Below are 17231 nucleotides of genomic sequence, written 5' to 3' on the forward strand. Positions count from 1 at the left end.
CACACCCTCTTACCCTTCCTAGAGCCTCCTTGTTCATCTGCGATCCTGCTCTCTGTCTTACTCTTAATTCTTTCAGTAATAACTCTACCATACACTTTACTAGGTATACTCAACAGGCTTATTCCCCTATAATTTTTACTGTCTCGTCCCTTTTGCCTTTATACAAAGGAATTATGCATGCTCTCTGCCAATATCTAGGTACATTACCCTCTTCCATACATTTATTCAGTAAAAGCACGAACCACTCCAAAACTTTATCCCCACCTGCTTTTAACATTTCTGTCTTTATCCCATCAATCCCAGCTGCTTTACCCACTTTCATTTTACCCACTGCCTTACACACCTCCCCCACACTCACAGCTTGCTTGCTCTTCCTCACTCCCACAAGATGTTATACCTTCCTGCCTAATGCACAAAATCACAGCTTTCCTTTTCTTCATCAACATTTAACAGTTCCTCAAAATATTCCCTCCATCTTCCCAGTACTTCTAGCGCTCCACCTAATAACTCTCCTCTCCTATTTTTAACTGTCAAATCCATTTGTTCCCTAGGCTTTCTTAATTTATTAATTTCACTCTAACACTTTTTCTTACTATCAGCAAAATTTGGTGATAGTATCTCACCCACTCTCTCATTTGCTCTCCTTTTACATTCCTTCACCACTCTCTTAACCTCTGATTTTTCTCTCCATATACTCCTCCCTCCTTGCATCACTCCTTTGTAAAACCTATCATATGCTAACTTTTTCTTTCTTACTACTATTTTTTTCCTCATCATTCCACCAATTGCTCTTCTTCCCAGCCACACCCACTTTCCTGTAACCACACACTTCTGCTGAACACACTAACACTGCATTATTAAATCTATCCCATACATCTTCAACCTCATTGCCTATACTCTCACTAGCCCATCTTTCTTCCACTAGTTGTTTATATCTTACCCTAACTGCCTCCTCTTCCTCCTCTTGTTTATAAACCTTCACCTCTGTCTTACTTGCTGATATCATTCTCTTTGTTTCCCATCTACCTTTTACTCTCAATGTAGCTTCAACTTAAAAACGATTTGATATATCTGTGGCCCCTCTATAAACATTCACATCCTGAAGTCTGCCCATCAGTCTTTTATCTACCAAAACATAGTTTAACAAACTACTGTCATTGCACCCTATATCATATCTTGTATATGTACTTATTTATCCTTTTTTTTTTCTTAAAATATATATTACTTATTACCAAACCCCTTTCTATACAAAGTTAAATCAAAGGCCTCCATTTTCATTTACTTTTGTCACCCCAAACTTACCTACCAAACCCTCTATAACTGTTTCACCAGCTTTAGCATTCATGTCCCCCACCACAACTACTCTCACTTGGTTCAAAACTTTTTTTTTTTTTTTATTATCACACTGGCCGATTCCCACCAAGGCAGGGTGGCCCGAAAAAAGAAAAACTTTCACCATCATTCACTCCATCACTGTCTTGCCAGAAGGGTGCTTTACACTACAGTTTTTAAACTGCAACATTAACACCCCTCCTTGTATAATGTAATTTGGTATGGTATGGTGTTGATAAACAGTATAGTACAGCAAAATCTTGCTCTTGTGCAAGATATATTAAGGCATATCTGTTAATTTCCATTGAACAATTTTATATATTCTGAATTACAAATATAATAATCAGCATAATAGTGTAAGAAAATTATCTCTCTTTAATAAGGTGGACAAACTCTCCTTCCCGACACTATTTGAGATGCCATACAGCAAGTGGGGCTCCAAAACCTGTACACTGTGTGAAGATGAACGCTACTCTAAGACTGGAGTTTGCATTGGTTGTGATGCAGGCATGTGTCGAGCCTACTTTCATGTTACTTGGTAAGAATTACTTACATTTTGAGAGCAAACATAATTTTGGATTATTAGGTTTCCCAGTCTAGGTGATTTACTTTAAGTATTTCACATTTTTTTTATTTTTGCCACCACTTTAGCTCCCTTGCAGTAACTTGAGAATGTTTCTTTACTTTAATTATAACTTTATACCCCTCTTTATTTTCCTAAAATAAAAGTTTATTTAGTTGATCTGTGTAGTGCCCACTTATTGTATACAGTGGAACCTCGGTTTTCGTTTGCCCTGGCTTTCGTCGAATTCAATTTTTGACAAATTTTTTTTGTCAAAATTTTGTCCCAGTTTTCATTCATCACCTCGGTTTTCGTCTGCCGTACAGAATGTGTCCGCCTGCCCGCACCCACACAAAGCATCCCATGCACGCATTCTGGGTCAGTCTGGCTTTGTTTCTCATCGAGTGAACATTACCCTGTGCATTCATATGATACATTTCGTAATAATCCATTGTTTTTTGTGCTTGTTTATTGAGTGCGACCGCTAAATAAGCTACCATGGGGCCAAAGAAAGTTTCGAGTGCCAACCCTTTGATAAAGAAGGCGAGAAACATGATAGAATTGCTTTAGAGGAGGAGGAGGAAGAGAGAGGGGAGAATGTCTTCTTCAGTGATTCAGTACATGTGTACAAAGTGGAGTGAGTTGCAAAGTTTTGTGGAGAAATATCACCCTAATAAAGCTGTTGCAAGCCGTATCTGCAACATATTAAGTGACAATGCCTTGTCCCATTTTAGGCAAATCTTAAAGAGACGCTAGAAACAGATTTCTCTGGACAGATTTTTTGTGCGACAGGGGTCCAGTGACTCTCAAGCTGGTCCTAGTGCCAGTAAAAGACAAAGAAAGGCAGTAACCCCAGATAAGGACTTGATACCTGAAGTCCTTATGGAAGGGGATTCCCCATCCAAACAGTAACCCTCTCCTCCCTCTCCCCTCCTCGCCGGCTTCCATATGCCAACAAGAGTCTTCAATAAAGGTAAAAGTAATGTTAAATGTTCATTTATCCATTTCATTAGTCCTTTGTATTTATTTCTCATTGTTTTCTGTAATATGTATTTTTTGTTAATACTAATACCATAATGAAAATTAGACACATGCGGCATCTGGGTGTCTTTAATTGATGAAAATTAGACGTGTCTCATTTTCATCTTGTCGGTATTGTATACCATTCATGTACAACTAATACAATAGCAGGTTCCTTGATGCTGGCGAGGGGCTCTTGATCTAGGGAATTGGATCTGTGCTCCAGCAGATGTATTTATGAGGGATGAGGTTAATCATAGAATTGTTGAGGGAAAAAAGGTGAGTGGTGCATTGAGGTATATGTGGAGGCAAAAAATGTTATCTATGGAGGCAAAGAAGGGAATGTTTGAAAGTATAGTAGTACCAACACTCTTATATGGGTGTGAAGCTTGGGTGGTAAATGCTGCAGCGAGGAGATGGTTGGACGCAGTGGAGATGTCCTGTCTAAGGGCAGTGTGTGGTGTAAATATTATGCAGAAAATTCAGAGTGTGGAAATTAGGAGAAGGTGTGGAGTTAATAAAAGTATTAGTCAGAGGGCAGAAGAGGGGTTGTTGAGGTGGTTTGATCATTTAGAGAGAATGGATCAAAGTAGAATGACATGGAGAGCGTATGAATCTCTAGGAGAAGGAAGGTGGGGTAGGGGTCGTCCTCGAAAAGGTTGGAGGGAGGGGGTAAAGGAGGTGTTGTGGGCGAGAGATTTGGACTTCCAGCAAGTGTGTGTGAGCGTGTTAGATAGGAGTGAATGGAGACAAATGGTATTTGGGACGTGATGAGCTGTTGGAGTGTGAGCAGGGTAATATTTAGTGAAGGGATTCAGGGAAACCAGTTATTTTATATAACCGGACTTGAGTCCTGGAAATGGGAAGTACAGTGCCTGCACTCTAAAGGAGGGGTTTGGGATATTGGCAGTTTGGAGGGATATATTGTGTATTTTTATACGTATATACTTCTTAACTGTTGTATTCTGGGCACCTCTGCAAAAACTGATTATGTGTGAGTGAGGTGAAAGTGTTGAATGATGATGAAATTATTTTCTTTTTGGGGATTTTCTTTCTTTTTGGGTCACCCTGCCTCGGTGGGAGACGGCTGACTTGTTGAAAAAAAAAATTATAATAATTATAGGTAGTAGGTTGGGAGACAGCAACCACCCAGGGAAGTACAGTGGACCCCCTCATAACGATATTAATCCGTTCCTGAGAGCTCATTGTTATGCGAAATTATCGTTATGCGAATTAATTTTCCCCATAAGAAATAATGGAAATCAAATTAATCCGTGCAAGACACCCAAATGTATGAAAAAAAAAAATTTACCACATGAAATATTAATTTTCCTACACACAAAGAGAAGGATACATGCACAATAGTAGAGTAGTACATGCACAATATATATTGTGCATGTACTGTTGGCAGTTTGGAGGGATATGTTGTGTATCTCTATACGTATATGCTTATAAACTGTTGTATTCTGAGCACCTCTGCAAAAGCAGTGATAATGTGTGAGTGTTTACCTGGAGTTTACCTGGAGAGAGTTCCGGGGGTCAACGCCCCCGCGGCCCGGTCTGTGACCAGGCCTCCTGGTGGATCAGAGCCTGATCAACCAGGCTGTTGCTGCTGGCTGCACGCAAACCAACGTACGAGCCACAGCCCGGCTGAGTGTGGTGAAAGTGTTGAATGATGATGAAAGTATTTTCTTTTTGGGGATTTTCTTTCTTTTTTTTGGGTCACCCTGCCTCGGTGGGAGACGACCGACTTGTTGAAAAAAAAAAAAATGTACTATTCTACTAAATGAAGAATAAATGACACTTACCTTTATTGAAGATGCAGCAATGACTGATGAGACACTGTGTCCTGGGAATGCCTTTTCCTCCTGAGTACTGTAGGTGCTGTTTGGCATTTTCTTCCAGAACAGGCCTTAACACACTGTGTATGCCACTACGATTCTTAAATCTCTCAAACCAACCTTTGCTGGCTTTAAATTCACCAATATGAGCACTAGTTCCAGGCATTTTTCCCTGTTCACCTTGGTGTTAGTCGACTGGTGTGGGTTGCATCCTGTGAGACAAGATTAAGGACCCCAATGGAAATAAGTTAGACAGTCTTCGATGACACTGATTTTTTTGGGTTATCCTGGGTGGCTAACCCTCTGGGGTTAATTGTTTCTTGGTATTCTCAATAAGCCACACCAACAACGGTGCTACAGCAGCAGCAGCAGCTGACAGTGCTACAAGCAGCAGCAGCTGACAGTGCTACAGCAGCAGCAGCAGCAGCAGCTGACAGTGCTACAGCAGCAGCTGACAGTGCTACAGCAGCAGCAGACGGTACTAAAGCAGCAGCAGCAGCTGATGGTGGTACAGCAGCAGCAGCAGCAGCAGCAGCAGCTGATGGTGCTACAGCAGCAGCAGCAGCAGCTGACAGTGCAGCAGCAGCAGCTGACAGTACTACAGCAGCAGCAGCAGCAGATGACAGTGCTACAGCAGCAGCTGACGGTACTACAGCAGCAGCAGCAGCTGACGGTGGTACAGCAGCAGCAGCAGCTGACGGTGCTACAGCAGCAGCTGACAGTGCTACAGCAGCAGCTGACAGTGCAGCAGCAGCTGACAGTGCTACAGCAGCAGCAGACGGTGCTACAGCAGCAGCAGGCGGTACTACAGCAGCAGCTGATGGTGGTACAGCAGCAGCAGCAGTAGCTGACGGTGCTACAGCAGCAGCAGCAGCTGACAGTGCTACAGCAGCAGCAGCATCAGCAGTTGACCATGGTACCACAGTATTTCGATAATATTTCTCACCCTTTTTATCACAGGGTTGGCACTAGAAGCTTTCTTGGGGCCCATGGTCACTTATTTTGCAGATAAAATCACCAAAAACACTGTAATAATACGAAATGTTCCGATTGTATGCTTGGATGTTACCGCGGAGGCTGGCTTGTAAACAATGCCACCGGCGGAACATGTGAGGCTGGCTCAGGCCGCACATTAGACGCGTCTCGGACGAATAGCGTTGAGCGGGTTTTTTAGCGGTATGTGAGGCAAAATCTTAGCGATAAAATTTATCGGTATGCGGATTTAACGTTGTGTGATGCCAACGGTATGCGGGGGTCCACTGTACTACTGTCCTGCCAAGTGAGTGTAAAACAAAAGCCTGTAATTGTTTTACATGATGGTAGGATTGCTGGTGTCCTTTTTTCTGTCTCATAAACATGCAAGATTTCAGGTACGTCTTGCTACTACTACTTACACTTAGGTCACACTACACATACATATACAAGCATATATATACACACTCCTCTGGGTTCTCTTCTATTTTCTTTCTAGTTCTTGTTCTTGTTTATTTCCTCTGACCTCCATGGGAAGTGGAACAGAATTCTTCCTCCGTAAGCCATGCATGTTGTAAGAGGCGACTGAAATGCCGGGAGCAAGAGGCTAGTAACCCCTTCTCCTGTATAAATTACTAACTTTAGAAAGAGTAACTTTTGTTTTTCTTTTTGGGCCACCCTGCCTTGGTGGGATACGGCCAGTTTGTTGAAAAAAAAAAAATAACGAGCGAGGTTCAGAACACCGCCACTAGTTGGCGCAGCGAATGCCACAACATCAGCTGAGCTGTGCACGTGTTCAGACAAAACAAATTGTAGCAGTTAAGCAATTAAGCGATAGAAAAAGGACGAAACGAAACGAACTTCTCCAATGTTATTGTTGGTGTTTATAGGACCACTGACAGCATACGTCGCCCTGCCTATCCCCACCCTCAACCTCCGCCACATCTTTGCTCCAAGGTAAGTGTGTACGTACACTTTATATAGCCAGTGTATATCTTTACATTCTCTGTTATGTTTTATTATGTTTTTATTCAATATTTCTTATTTATAAATACATTGTTTCAGTGTTTTACTTACGAAACTAGTTATCTAGTGCAGTTAGCCTCACACACACTCTGTTTTCTCTTATTATAAGACCTCTGAAGAGGAAGCAGGGGAAAGCATCGTCAGAGCGGGAGTGGGAATGGCCGCCAACACTCATCACACAGTGACATATTTTATTCATTCTAGAGTATATATCATGTTTCTATATTATTTATATTGTTTATTATGTCATATTAGATGAATTGTGATAGATAAATAAACCATAGAGTTGATATTAGCATCACATTGAAGTATTTTGTCCTGCCTCCTGAGAGCAGGAATTCCGCTGGAACAGATTAATTGCATTTCAGTTAATTTAAATGAGGAAAATTGATATATGTACTAGCAAATTGAGTTATGAGCTAGGTCACAGAACGGATTAAACTCTTAAGTCAAGGTTCCACTGTATTTAGTTTGGACAACTGAACTAGGGAAAACCAGTAAGCAGGATTAGAGTCCTGAGGTAAAGAGCACAGTGCTAGCGTCACTCTGGAGGAAGGTCAGGGATGTTACAGTTTGGAGGGACATTTGAACCCTGAGGTCTACATGTTTATGGCATGAGAGTTATTGAATGAATAATAGTAAATGTGCTTTTTTTTCCCTGAGTCTCCCTTGGTTAGAGACGGCTGTTGACATCAAAAAGATCATATTGATCAATACACACTAAAGTAAGAATGAGAGTCAGTGACACCTGTTTTGGTTGCTTATTCTTCAGGGTTTTTCTGCATACTTTTTCAAGAGGGGTCATTGTGTGTCATACTTGGTATGTAGACTGGCCAGTAGAATGTTAGTATCAGTTCTGCTATATACCATTTCAGAGAATATTATTATCTGTTTAGCCTGACATGTAGACTGGCCAGTGGAATCTTAATACAGTATTAGTCCTGAAACAAGAATGTACAAACTGCAGACCACACTGGGGTTTTATTGACTAATTAACCAAAGAAGAAAGTGATCATAGTCTGTTGTTTAGCTTGACATATAGAATGGCCAGTGGAATGTTATAATTTGTTCTGGAATGAAAATGTATAGATTAAAGACCACACTGTCTGGCTTTTTATTGACCAATTAACTGAAAAAGACAACTACTGATTGATGGAGTGAAGTTTTTTTTTTTTCTAATAAAGATATTTTTTGCACTAATATTATATTTAAATTTTTAATTATTGACAGTGCTCAGCGTGAGGGGCTATTATCTGAGGTGAACCATGGTGAAGCTGACCAAGCAGACCCGTATTATGCTCACTGCAAATTACACACAGATAGAGAGCTCATAAGGTATGTTCAGGAATAGTTACTCTTGCTTCCAGAGTCATTTATATGCTTTTCTTTTGTATATTAAGTCTCTCACCATTGTGGACCCCCCTCCTCCCCCCAGAATTAAAATTTCCATCAGTGATGCAATTTAAACAAATATTTTATCTTCTGAAATGGTAGAGAATCGTTTTCTAAAGGCATTGACACCAAAAATGTGAAATGTGATGAAAAACTTACAACATTATACAGTACTACACAACTGCAATTTTGCCCATTTTGAGGTCTGTTTTAAATCACAGCTCAAACTGGCCCAATTTCTGGATGTTTTACTATTATGCCTTCTGTTCTATTCATTGAACACAAGAAACTACCCATGCTGCTATTAGAGCTACCCTACCAATTTTACACAAAATTTAACAAATTCCAATTTAAAAACATTGTTTTAGAATCATCACTATAGACATTCCAGCCACTAAAGCAAGCTTTCCTCTGTTCATTAATCACATCACCAGGCTTCTCCTATATTACACTTGCCCGCCATTTTAAATCCATCACAAAAAAAAAAAAAAAATCAAAGTTTTACCCCATTTCTCAGATTAATGAAATATAACCAAGAATGATTGATCATGCTTTAGGCTGCTCAGATAACTGAATCAGACTTAGTATAAACTCATAAAACAGACTGGGGGGATGGGTAGAGTGGCCCCTAACCGACTTGAGAAAATTGTCAAAAATTTAAAATGTCTGCTAATTTGAGGCCTATTTCAGGCCATTTCTTGTCTGAAACTGACAAAAATCATCTCCATTTCTAGTAACCAGGTCAAAATTTACAGATGTCAGCAACACTGGCCTCAGTGATCTAGTTCCACATGAGAAACAATGGATGGCTTATTATGACCCAGCAACATTGCTGGAAAAGAGACTCCTTTAAATATTTATTATATAGTACTGTACTAGTCAGATTGTGTAATTTCTAAGGGGATTTAAAATACAGTGGAACCTCAAAAATCAAGCTTAATCCGTTCCAGGAGCTAGTTCTAAATTCGAAAAGTCTGAAATTCGAAGCAATATTTCCCATAAGAAATAATGGAAATACAATTAATCCGTTCCAGAAACCCAAAAATATTCACACAAAAAATACATTTTATAGAGATTAATTACAGTTTTACATACAACAAATACTATAGTTTTTAATTATGTATAGTAATACATATAAAATAACATTTTTACTTACCTTTATTGAAGATTGGTGATGGCATCTGGAAGATAGGGAGGAGGAGGGAGGGAGTTGGGGTTAGTGTTTGGAAGGAGAATCCCCCTCCATGAGGACTTCAGGTAAAGCCCTTTCTGGGGTTACTTCCCTTCTCTGTCTTTTAATGCCACTAGGGCCAGCTTGAGAGTCACTGGACCCCTGTCTCACAAAATAACTGTCCACAGTCCTCTGTTTCTGGTGCCTCTTTAACATTTCCCTAAAATGGGACATGGTTCTGTCACTGAACTTGTTGCAAAGATGGCTTGTTTCAGCTTGCTCAGGGTGGTACTTCTGCACAAACATTTGGACATCATTCCACTTGGCACAAATCTCCTTAATCTTTGAAGAAGGCACCTCATCCACTCCCTATATTAACACCTTTCGCAACATCAGCTTCCTTGATTTGTTCTTTCTTTGACAGGATTAGAACCGATGGTCGACTTGTTTTTCCCATACATCCTGGCAAGCTCAACAAGTCTCACACCACTCTCATATTTCTGTATTATTTTCTTCTTCACATCTATGGTGTTTCTCACTTTCTTTACCACAGGGATACCACTAGCAAGTTTCTTTGGGCCCATGGCAGCTTATTTCACAGTCCCACAAGCACTAAACACAATGAAATAATCGTAAAATGCGTGAATGAGAGCGCAGGTTAGTGTTCACTCAAGCATAAACAAAGCTAGACTGCTCACGGCGCCTGCACGGGGACGCGGACAGAGCTGGCGGCAGATAGGTCCCATACCCGGCGGTTCGAAAATAGGGGCGCGTTTGATAATAGGGACACAGTTTGTCCGAAAAAATGGTCCTATTTTCGAAACGTTCGATATGTGATACGTTTGATTTTTGAGGTTCCACTGTACTGAGAGCCTTTCATGATTAATTCTCATTTTGTCGAGCTTGTTTCCAAGCTAATGTGTGTATAGTGTAGTATTTACAGTACAGTATATATGCTTAGTTTAGCTATACACATATTTATTATAAATGTAAATTAATTTCTTAAAGTAATCATGTATTTTTATGTTTCCTATAGCAAAATATATACACCATTATAGTGGGATTTCCGTGGTTTTCTGGAACATTCCAGAAATAAATGATTCATAAGCTTCAATTTGTGGTCCTCTGATGGAACACAGCGTTAAAGTCACCCGTATAATCACCGAAGCATTAGAACCTCTCCAGCAAATATTTGATGAACTGAAAAGAAAGAAACAACAACTTCCTCTCACGATATTTTTCCAAAAGGTTGAAAAACAAACCATGTCCACTCTCGACGATCCCCAACCATCAACATCGTAATGTCTTATTTTGAGTAATTTATCAATTAATCTTTATCATAGGTATGTATGTAAATGAAAAACAACTTACATATGGGATTCGCTACTATCCACTGTTTTGGGCATCCACAACAGGTCTTGGAATGTATTACCCATGGATACTGGGGGACTACTGAATAATGTTCAGTGACTCATGGGTCTGACAGTAAGAAACTAAGAAATGCCTAATGGGTTAATTTAGTAATGAAGACGACGCTAGATTAGAGGTTCCACTACATGATAGTCTGTAATGGCTTTAGCCTGTCTAGCTCCTTGTTTTAAAAAACTCACTTAATATTATATTTGTGAGTAGGACGTTACAGTACTTAGCATTTCATAAATTGAAGAAACACTTAAATGCAAAACATTTTGTAGAACCTTAAGTTAGGTCAAGTGGTCTAGCTCCTAGAGAAGGGCAAGCTAGACTAGAATCATTCAGGTCAAGTTGCTCAAATTTGCTGCTAAGGGGCTAAAAAGTACACAAGAGCTCCTTGATACCACACCATCCATGAACTCCATCCTAGAACTCCATGGTGATTTAGAGGTTGTTGAGGTGGTTTGGACATTTACAGAGGATACAACAGAAAAGGTTGACCAAGAGGTTCTGTTAATCTGGGATTGAAGGAAGGCATGAGTAGGGATTATCTCAGTAAGGATTGGAGGTAGGGGGTAGAGAAAGTTTTGAGTGCTAGTGGCTTGAGCATCTGGCAGGCTTCTGCGAGAGATTTTGATTGGTTTTATAGCTTGAGATGCTGTTGGAGTGGGAACAAGACAGAGATTGAATGAATGAATGATACTGAATGTGTTGTCTTTTTTCAATCACCATTCTTTGAAAGGAGACAGCTATTAAAGTAAGAAAAAATATCTATGTATTTTTTTATTTTCATTTAGTCAGCATGCGTCTTCTGCCAAGGCAGGGTGACCCCAAAGAAGAAACACATTCACCATCACTTACTCAATCCCTGTTTTTCCAGAAGTGGGCTGACATCACCATCAGATTACCCTTTGACTGCAACATCCCTGCCCCTCTTTCAGAGTGCAGGCATTCTGGTTATCCTACTCGCACTCCAACAGAACGTCCACATGTATAAAGTGGCACCTCTATATATGAACTTAAGTAAATTGGGGTAATTTGTTCTTGACCCCAAAAAATTACCCATTATAAAACATTTTAAATGAAAATATTGCTTATTTAAACCTATATAATAATATATGCATGCATAAAATCATACATGAGAACTATAAAAACAATAAATACATGAAATAAATGAAAATTTAACTGTACTTTACCTTTACTGAGGAGCTGATGGCCTAAGAGGAAGGTGGAGAGATGTTATTGTTTGGAAAGGGTGTCACCTTCCATGAAAACATCAGATAACTTCCTTTCTGGTGTTTTTTCTCTTTTTTGTCTCTGTGCAATAGCACTTGAACATGATGGGGATTCACTAGCATTTGATTTTTTCTTTGCTAAAGAAACTGTCCAATGTTGTCTCCTTTTGACAACTTTTCAAAAAATTTCTAAAGTGGCCAGCAACACTGTCATTGAACAAGTTGATGTTCCTATTCACAACAGTAATGTTAAGAAGCCATTTTTTCTCCAGGCTCTGTATTTGAGCCCAGTGGTAATCTTGCCCTTACTGCTTCCCACCTCTGAAGAAGAAATTTCCTTAACCACTTCTTGCTGCTCCTTGTGCAGGTCTTGAAGTTCTTCTGTGGTGAGCTCATTCTTGTGATCCTCCACCAACTCCTCTACATCTCATCGTCCATTTTCAAACCCATGGACTGGCCCAGAGAAACAATATCCTTCACTACAGGCTCTGCCTCAAAGCCTTCAAAATCTCTGACTGACATACCATATTAAGTTGCCAGGTCCTACACACATGTTCCAATTTCCCACTTCACAATGAGTTCTTTTTTCACTTTAATTGTTGTTTTCACTGCTTTTCTTTTAGGCTTGTTTGGATCACTACTATTTTTGGGGGCCATGATTACTTATTTTCAATGGAAATATTTGAAAATTACCACAGAATAATAATGAAATGCCAAAAAGTTTCATGGAGCTTGTATGAATGATGCTTAAAGAACAACAGCTGACAAGAGACTGAGCACTTGATGCTTTGTTTTCGTTGGACTTCATCCAAATGGACCATTTTGTTTAGGTTGAATATCAGGGCAACGTCTGAATACTAAGTCAAATTTTTTCGAAAAAGTTGGGTGAATACCGAGTTGTACGAATATAAGGACATACGAATATTGAGGTTCCACTGTATTTTTTTGTTTTCTTAATAGCCATCTCCCACCAAGGCAGGGTGACCCAAAGAAGAAAACACATTCACCATTCAAAAATTCTGTGTCACAAACCTTCTGGAGTTCTATGACAAGGTAACAGAAATAAAACACGAGAGAGAAGGGTGGGTTGATTGCATTTTCCTGGACTGCAGGAAGGCCTTCAACACAGTTCCTCACAGGAGATTAGTGCAGAAGCTGGAGGACCAAGTGCATATAATAGGAAGGGCACTGCAGTGGATCAGAGAATACCTGACAGGGAGGCAACAACGAGTCGTGGTATGTGATGAGGCATCACAGTGGGCGCCTGTGATGAGCGGGGTCCCTCAGGGGTCAATCCTAGGACCAGTGCTATTTTTGATATATGTGAATGACATGATGGAAGGGATAGACTCTGAAGTGTCCCTGTTCATAGATGATGTGAAGTTAATGAGAATTATTAAATCAGATGAGGATCAGGCAGGACTACAAAGAGACCTGGACAGGCTGGACACATGGTCCAGCAACTGGTTTCTTGAATTCAACCCTGCCAAATGCAGTCATGAAAATTGGGGAAGGGTAAAGAAGACTGCAGACAGAGTATAGGGAGTATAGGCTAGGTGGACAAAGACTGCAAATCTCACTCAAGGAGAAAGATCTTGGGGTGAGTATAACACCGAGCACATCTCCGGAGGCACGCATCAACCAGATAACTGCTGCAGCATATGGGCACCTGGCAAACCTTAAAATGGCATTCCAATACCTTAGTAAGGAATCGTTCGAGACACTGTACACTGTGTACATCAGGCCCATACTGGAGTATGCAGCACCAGTTTGGAACCCACACCTGGTCAAGCACATTAAGAAATTAGAGAAAGTACAAGGGTTTGCAACAAGGCTAGTTCCGGAGCTCAGGGAAATGTCCTACGAAGAAAGGTTGAGGGAAATCAGACTGACGACACTGGTGGACAGGAAGGTCAGGGGAGACATGATAATGACATATAAAATACTGCATGGAATACATAAGGTGGACAGAGGCAAGATGTTCCAGAGAGGGGACACAGAAACAAGGGGTCACAATTGGAAGCTGATGACTCAGACGAGTCACAAGGATGTTAGGAAGTATTTCTTCAGTCATAGAGTCGTCAAGAAGTGGAATAGCCTAGCAAGTGATGTAGTGGAGGCAGGAACCATGCATAGCTTTAAGACGAGATATGGCAAAGCTCAGGAAGCAGAGAGAGAGGGGGGGGAGAGAGAGAGAGGGGGAGAGGGAGAGAGAGAGAGAGGGAGAGAGAGCGAGAGAGAGAGAGGGAGAGAGAGAGAGGAGAGAGGGAGAGAGAGAGGGAGAAAGAGAGAGGGAGAGAGAGAGAGGGAGAGAGAGAGGGAGAGAGAGAGAGAGGGAGAGGGAGAGAGAGGGTGAGGGAGTGAGAGAGAGAGAGAGAGAGGGGGAGAGAGAGAGAGAGGGAGAGGGAGAGAGAGAGGGAGATCATACATACCCAGGATGACTCGAGTATGGAACACATTCGTACAGCATAATGATGTCAACGAGATAAAGTCAGTTGATCAAATGAAAATGCTGGCCCACAGATGGCTCCAACTTCATCCTGTCCCGTACTTGTATGTCTCATAACAATAAAAATGCTTTCAAATGAGCTGATGTAGGTAACAGCTCTTAGCTTGCCAATAAAGTTAGGAATCCTTAACCTGTAATATAGCTGTCAATAAAGCTAGGGATCCTTAACCTTGTCAAACCCTGTGTAAAAAAAAAATAAAGAAAAAGAGGGAGAGAGGGAGAGAGAGAGAGGGAGAGAGAGAGAGAGAGAGAGAGAGAGAGAGAGAGAGAGAGAGAGAGAGAGAGAGAGAGAGAGAGAGAGAGAGAGACCGGGGGAGAGAGAGGGGGGGACTGGGAGAGAGAGAGAGAGAGAGAGGGAGAGAGAGAGAGAGAGAGGGAGAGAGAGAGAGAGAGAGAGAGAGAGAGAGAGAGATCCCAACAGAACGAGGTGAGGAGTCCACACGCACAACCTGGCTATGGGAAAGAGGTAATTGGCCAGCCCTTTGCTCTGAGCTCGCCACCACCGACTGGAATGCTCTTCTCCAGGGGGATGTTGACAACCAAGTGAAAGCCTTCACTGGACACATCCTTAATCTGCAACAAGAACACATTCCTCACCGGCAATATGTGACAAAGCCTACAGATCAGCCTTGGTTTGGCTTTCGTTGTAGAGAGGCTGCTACTGCTAAGTACAAAGCATGGCGAAGGTATAAGAGACATCCTACCACCTATAACAGGAACTTGCACATGCAAGCCTGTAGGCATATGGGTGATGTTCAAAAGTGGGCCATTACTAAATGGGAGGTGGACACTAAAAGAAAGTTAGCATCAGGTAGGGTAGGCTCAAAAACCTGGTGGTCCCTGGTCAAGGACAGACAAGGTTATCTGCCTGATGAACTTATTCCACCTCTAAATCGACAGGATGGGACCACCTCTACTAGTAGTCAAGAGAAGGCGGACCTCTTTGCTGAACACTTTGCTACCAAAATGCAAGTTCCTGATCCAGCAAGGGACCCTCCTTGGCTAGCTGCAAGAACTGTGTCAAAACTGTCAGTGGTGACAATAAGGCAGGAGGAGGTGCATTTCCTTCTTAAATCACTTGACCAAGAAAAGGCTGTGGGCCCAGACAAGTTGAGCCCAAGATTGTTGAGAAGATGTGCAGACCAGCTAGCAGCACCTCTAACTCGCATCTTTCAGCACTGCCTAGTACAGTGTAAATGGCCCTCTCCATGGAAAGAGGCAAATGTAGTCCCTGTTCACAAAAAGAAGAGCAGAGCAGAAATCAGCAACTACAGACCAGTGTCACTCCTGTCAATCACTGGTAAGATCCTTGAGACAATAATCTCAAGACAAATGACAGATTTTTTTGACTACCACTCACTACTTTGTGATCGTCAATATGGCTTCAGGAAAGGTTACTCTGCTGCTGATCTGTTGTTAAACCTCTCCACTAAGTGGCACCAGTCACTGGATGAATCCAAAGTCAGCTGTGTGGTAGCACTGGACATTGCTGGCGCTTTCGACCGGGTGTGGCACCAGGGCCTCTTAGCAAAACTTCAAGCACTGGGAATTGCAGGCTCTACGCTATGTCTCCTCAGTGATTACCTTCATGGTAGATCTCTAAGTGTAGTCCTCAATGGAACGGAATCAGCAAGGCATCCTATTGGGGCAAGCGTTCCACAAGGAAGTGTGCTGGGTCCACTGTTATGGAATGTCTACTTCAACGACCTTCTTCATCTCATCCCAGAATCACATGCATATGCAGACGACTGTACACTGACATTCACTTATCCAAGAGAAGAAATGCCAGCTGCTCTAAGCTACATCAATCACCAGCTGAGAGCTATATCAGCTTGGGGAAATAGATGGCAAGTAACATTTGCACCTGAAAAAACGCAAATGATGTTCGTCTCTAGGCACCATGATGGTAATGCTGGCGCAGTAGTAAGGATGAATGGGACGATGTTGGCACCTGGAGAAGAAGTTGATATCCTTGGGGTGAAATTTGACTCCAAACTAACCATGAAGAACCATGTTGTAAATCTTGCAAACAAGGCAGCCAGGAAGCTTACAGCACTTCGCCGTATCTCGCATCTGCTTGACAGTAGGGGTTGCAAGATCCTGTACGAGGCACAAGTACGCTCACACCTTGAGTATGCTCCACTTTCTTGGTTTGCCTGCCCCCCCTCTCATCTGCGACTGCTTGACAGAGTAGAGAACAGAGCAAGACGTCTCATCTCTCGCCTGGACCCATCCTGGATAGATCTGTCATTTCAGCAGAGCCTTCAACATAGGAGGGATGTGGGTGGCCTTACTGTTATGTACAAGGCCAATATTGTCAAAATACCACACTTGGATCCACTTCGAGGACAGCGTGAAACAAGCTTTTATGCCACAAGACGGGCAGAAAGCAGCAACTTCACTCTGGCTGTACCCTTCTCCAGAACATCACTCCATCTGAGATCATACATACCCAGGATGACTCGAGTATGGAACACATTCGTACAGCATAATGATGTCAACGAGATAACGTCAGTTGATCAAATGAAAATGCTGGCCCACAGATGGCTCCAACTTCATCCTGTTCCCTACTTGTATGTCTCATAACAAAAATGCTTTCAAATGAGCTGATGTAGGTAACAGCTCTTAGCTTGCCAATAAAGTTAGGAATCCTTAACCTGTAAATAGCTGTCAATAAAGCTAGGGATCCTTAACCTTGTCAAACCCTGTGTAAAAAAAAAAAAAAAAAAAAAAAAAAAAAAAAAAAAACAAAAAGAGA

General features: G+C 41.5%; 1 protein-coding gene across 3 annotated transcripts in view; it reads left to right on the forward strand.

Annotated features, from left to right (window-relative positions):
- LOC128688668 (PHD finger protein rhinoceros) overlaps positions 1-17231 on the forward strand; it is a 115860-nt gene that overhangs the window by 21230 nt on the left and 77399 nt on the right. For all 3 annotated transcript variants that reach the window (XR_011391926.1, XR_011391927.1, XM_070084471.1), the window contains exons 5-6: positions 1716-1870; positions 7984-8088. Coding sequence is in view for 1 of the 3 variants with exons in the window: in XM_070084471.1 (XP_069940572.1) it covers positions 1716-1870; positions 7984-8088 (260 nt within the window). In the remaining 2 variants the exon portion in view is untranslated. The remainder of the gene's footprint in view (positions 1-1715; positions 1871-7983; positions 8089-17231) is intronic.

The sequence above is a fragment of the Cherax quadricarinatus genome, chromosome 13 (genome assembly GCF_038502225.1).
Source record: "Cherax quadricarinatus isolate ZL_2023a chromosome 13, ASM3850222v1, whole genome shotgun sequence".
Taxonomy (NCBI): domain Eukaryota; kingdom Metazoa; phylum Arthropoda; class Malacostraca; order Decapoda; family Parastacidae; genus Cherax; species Cherax quadricarinatus.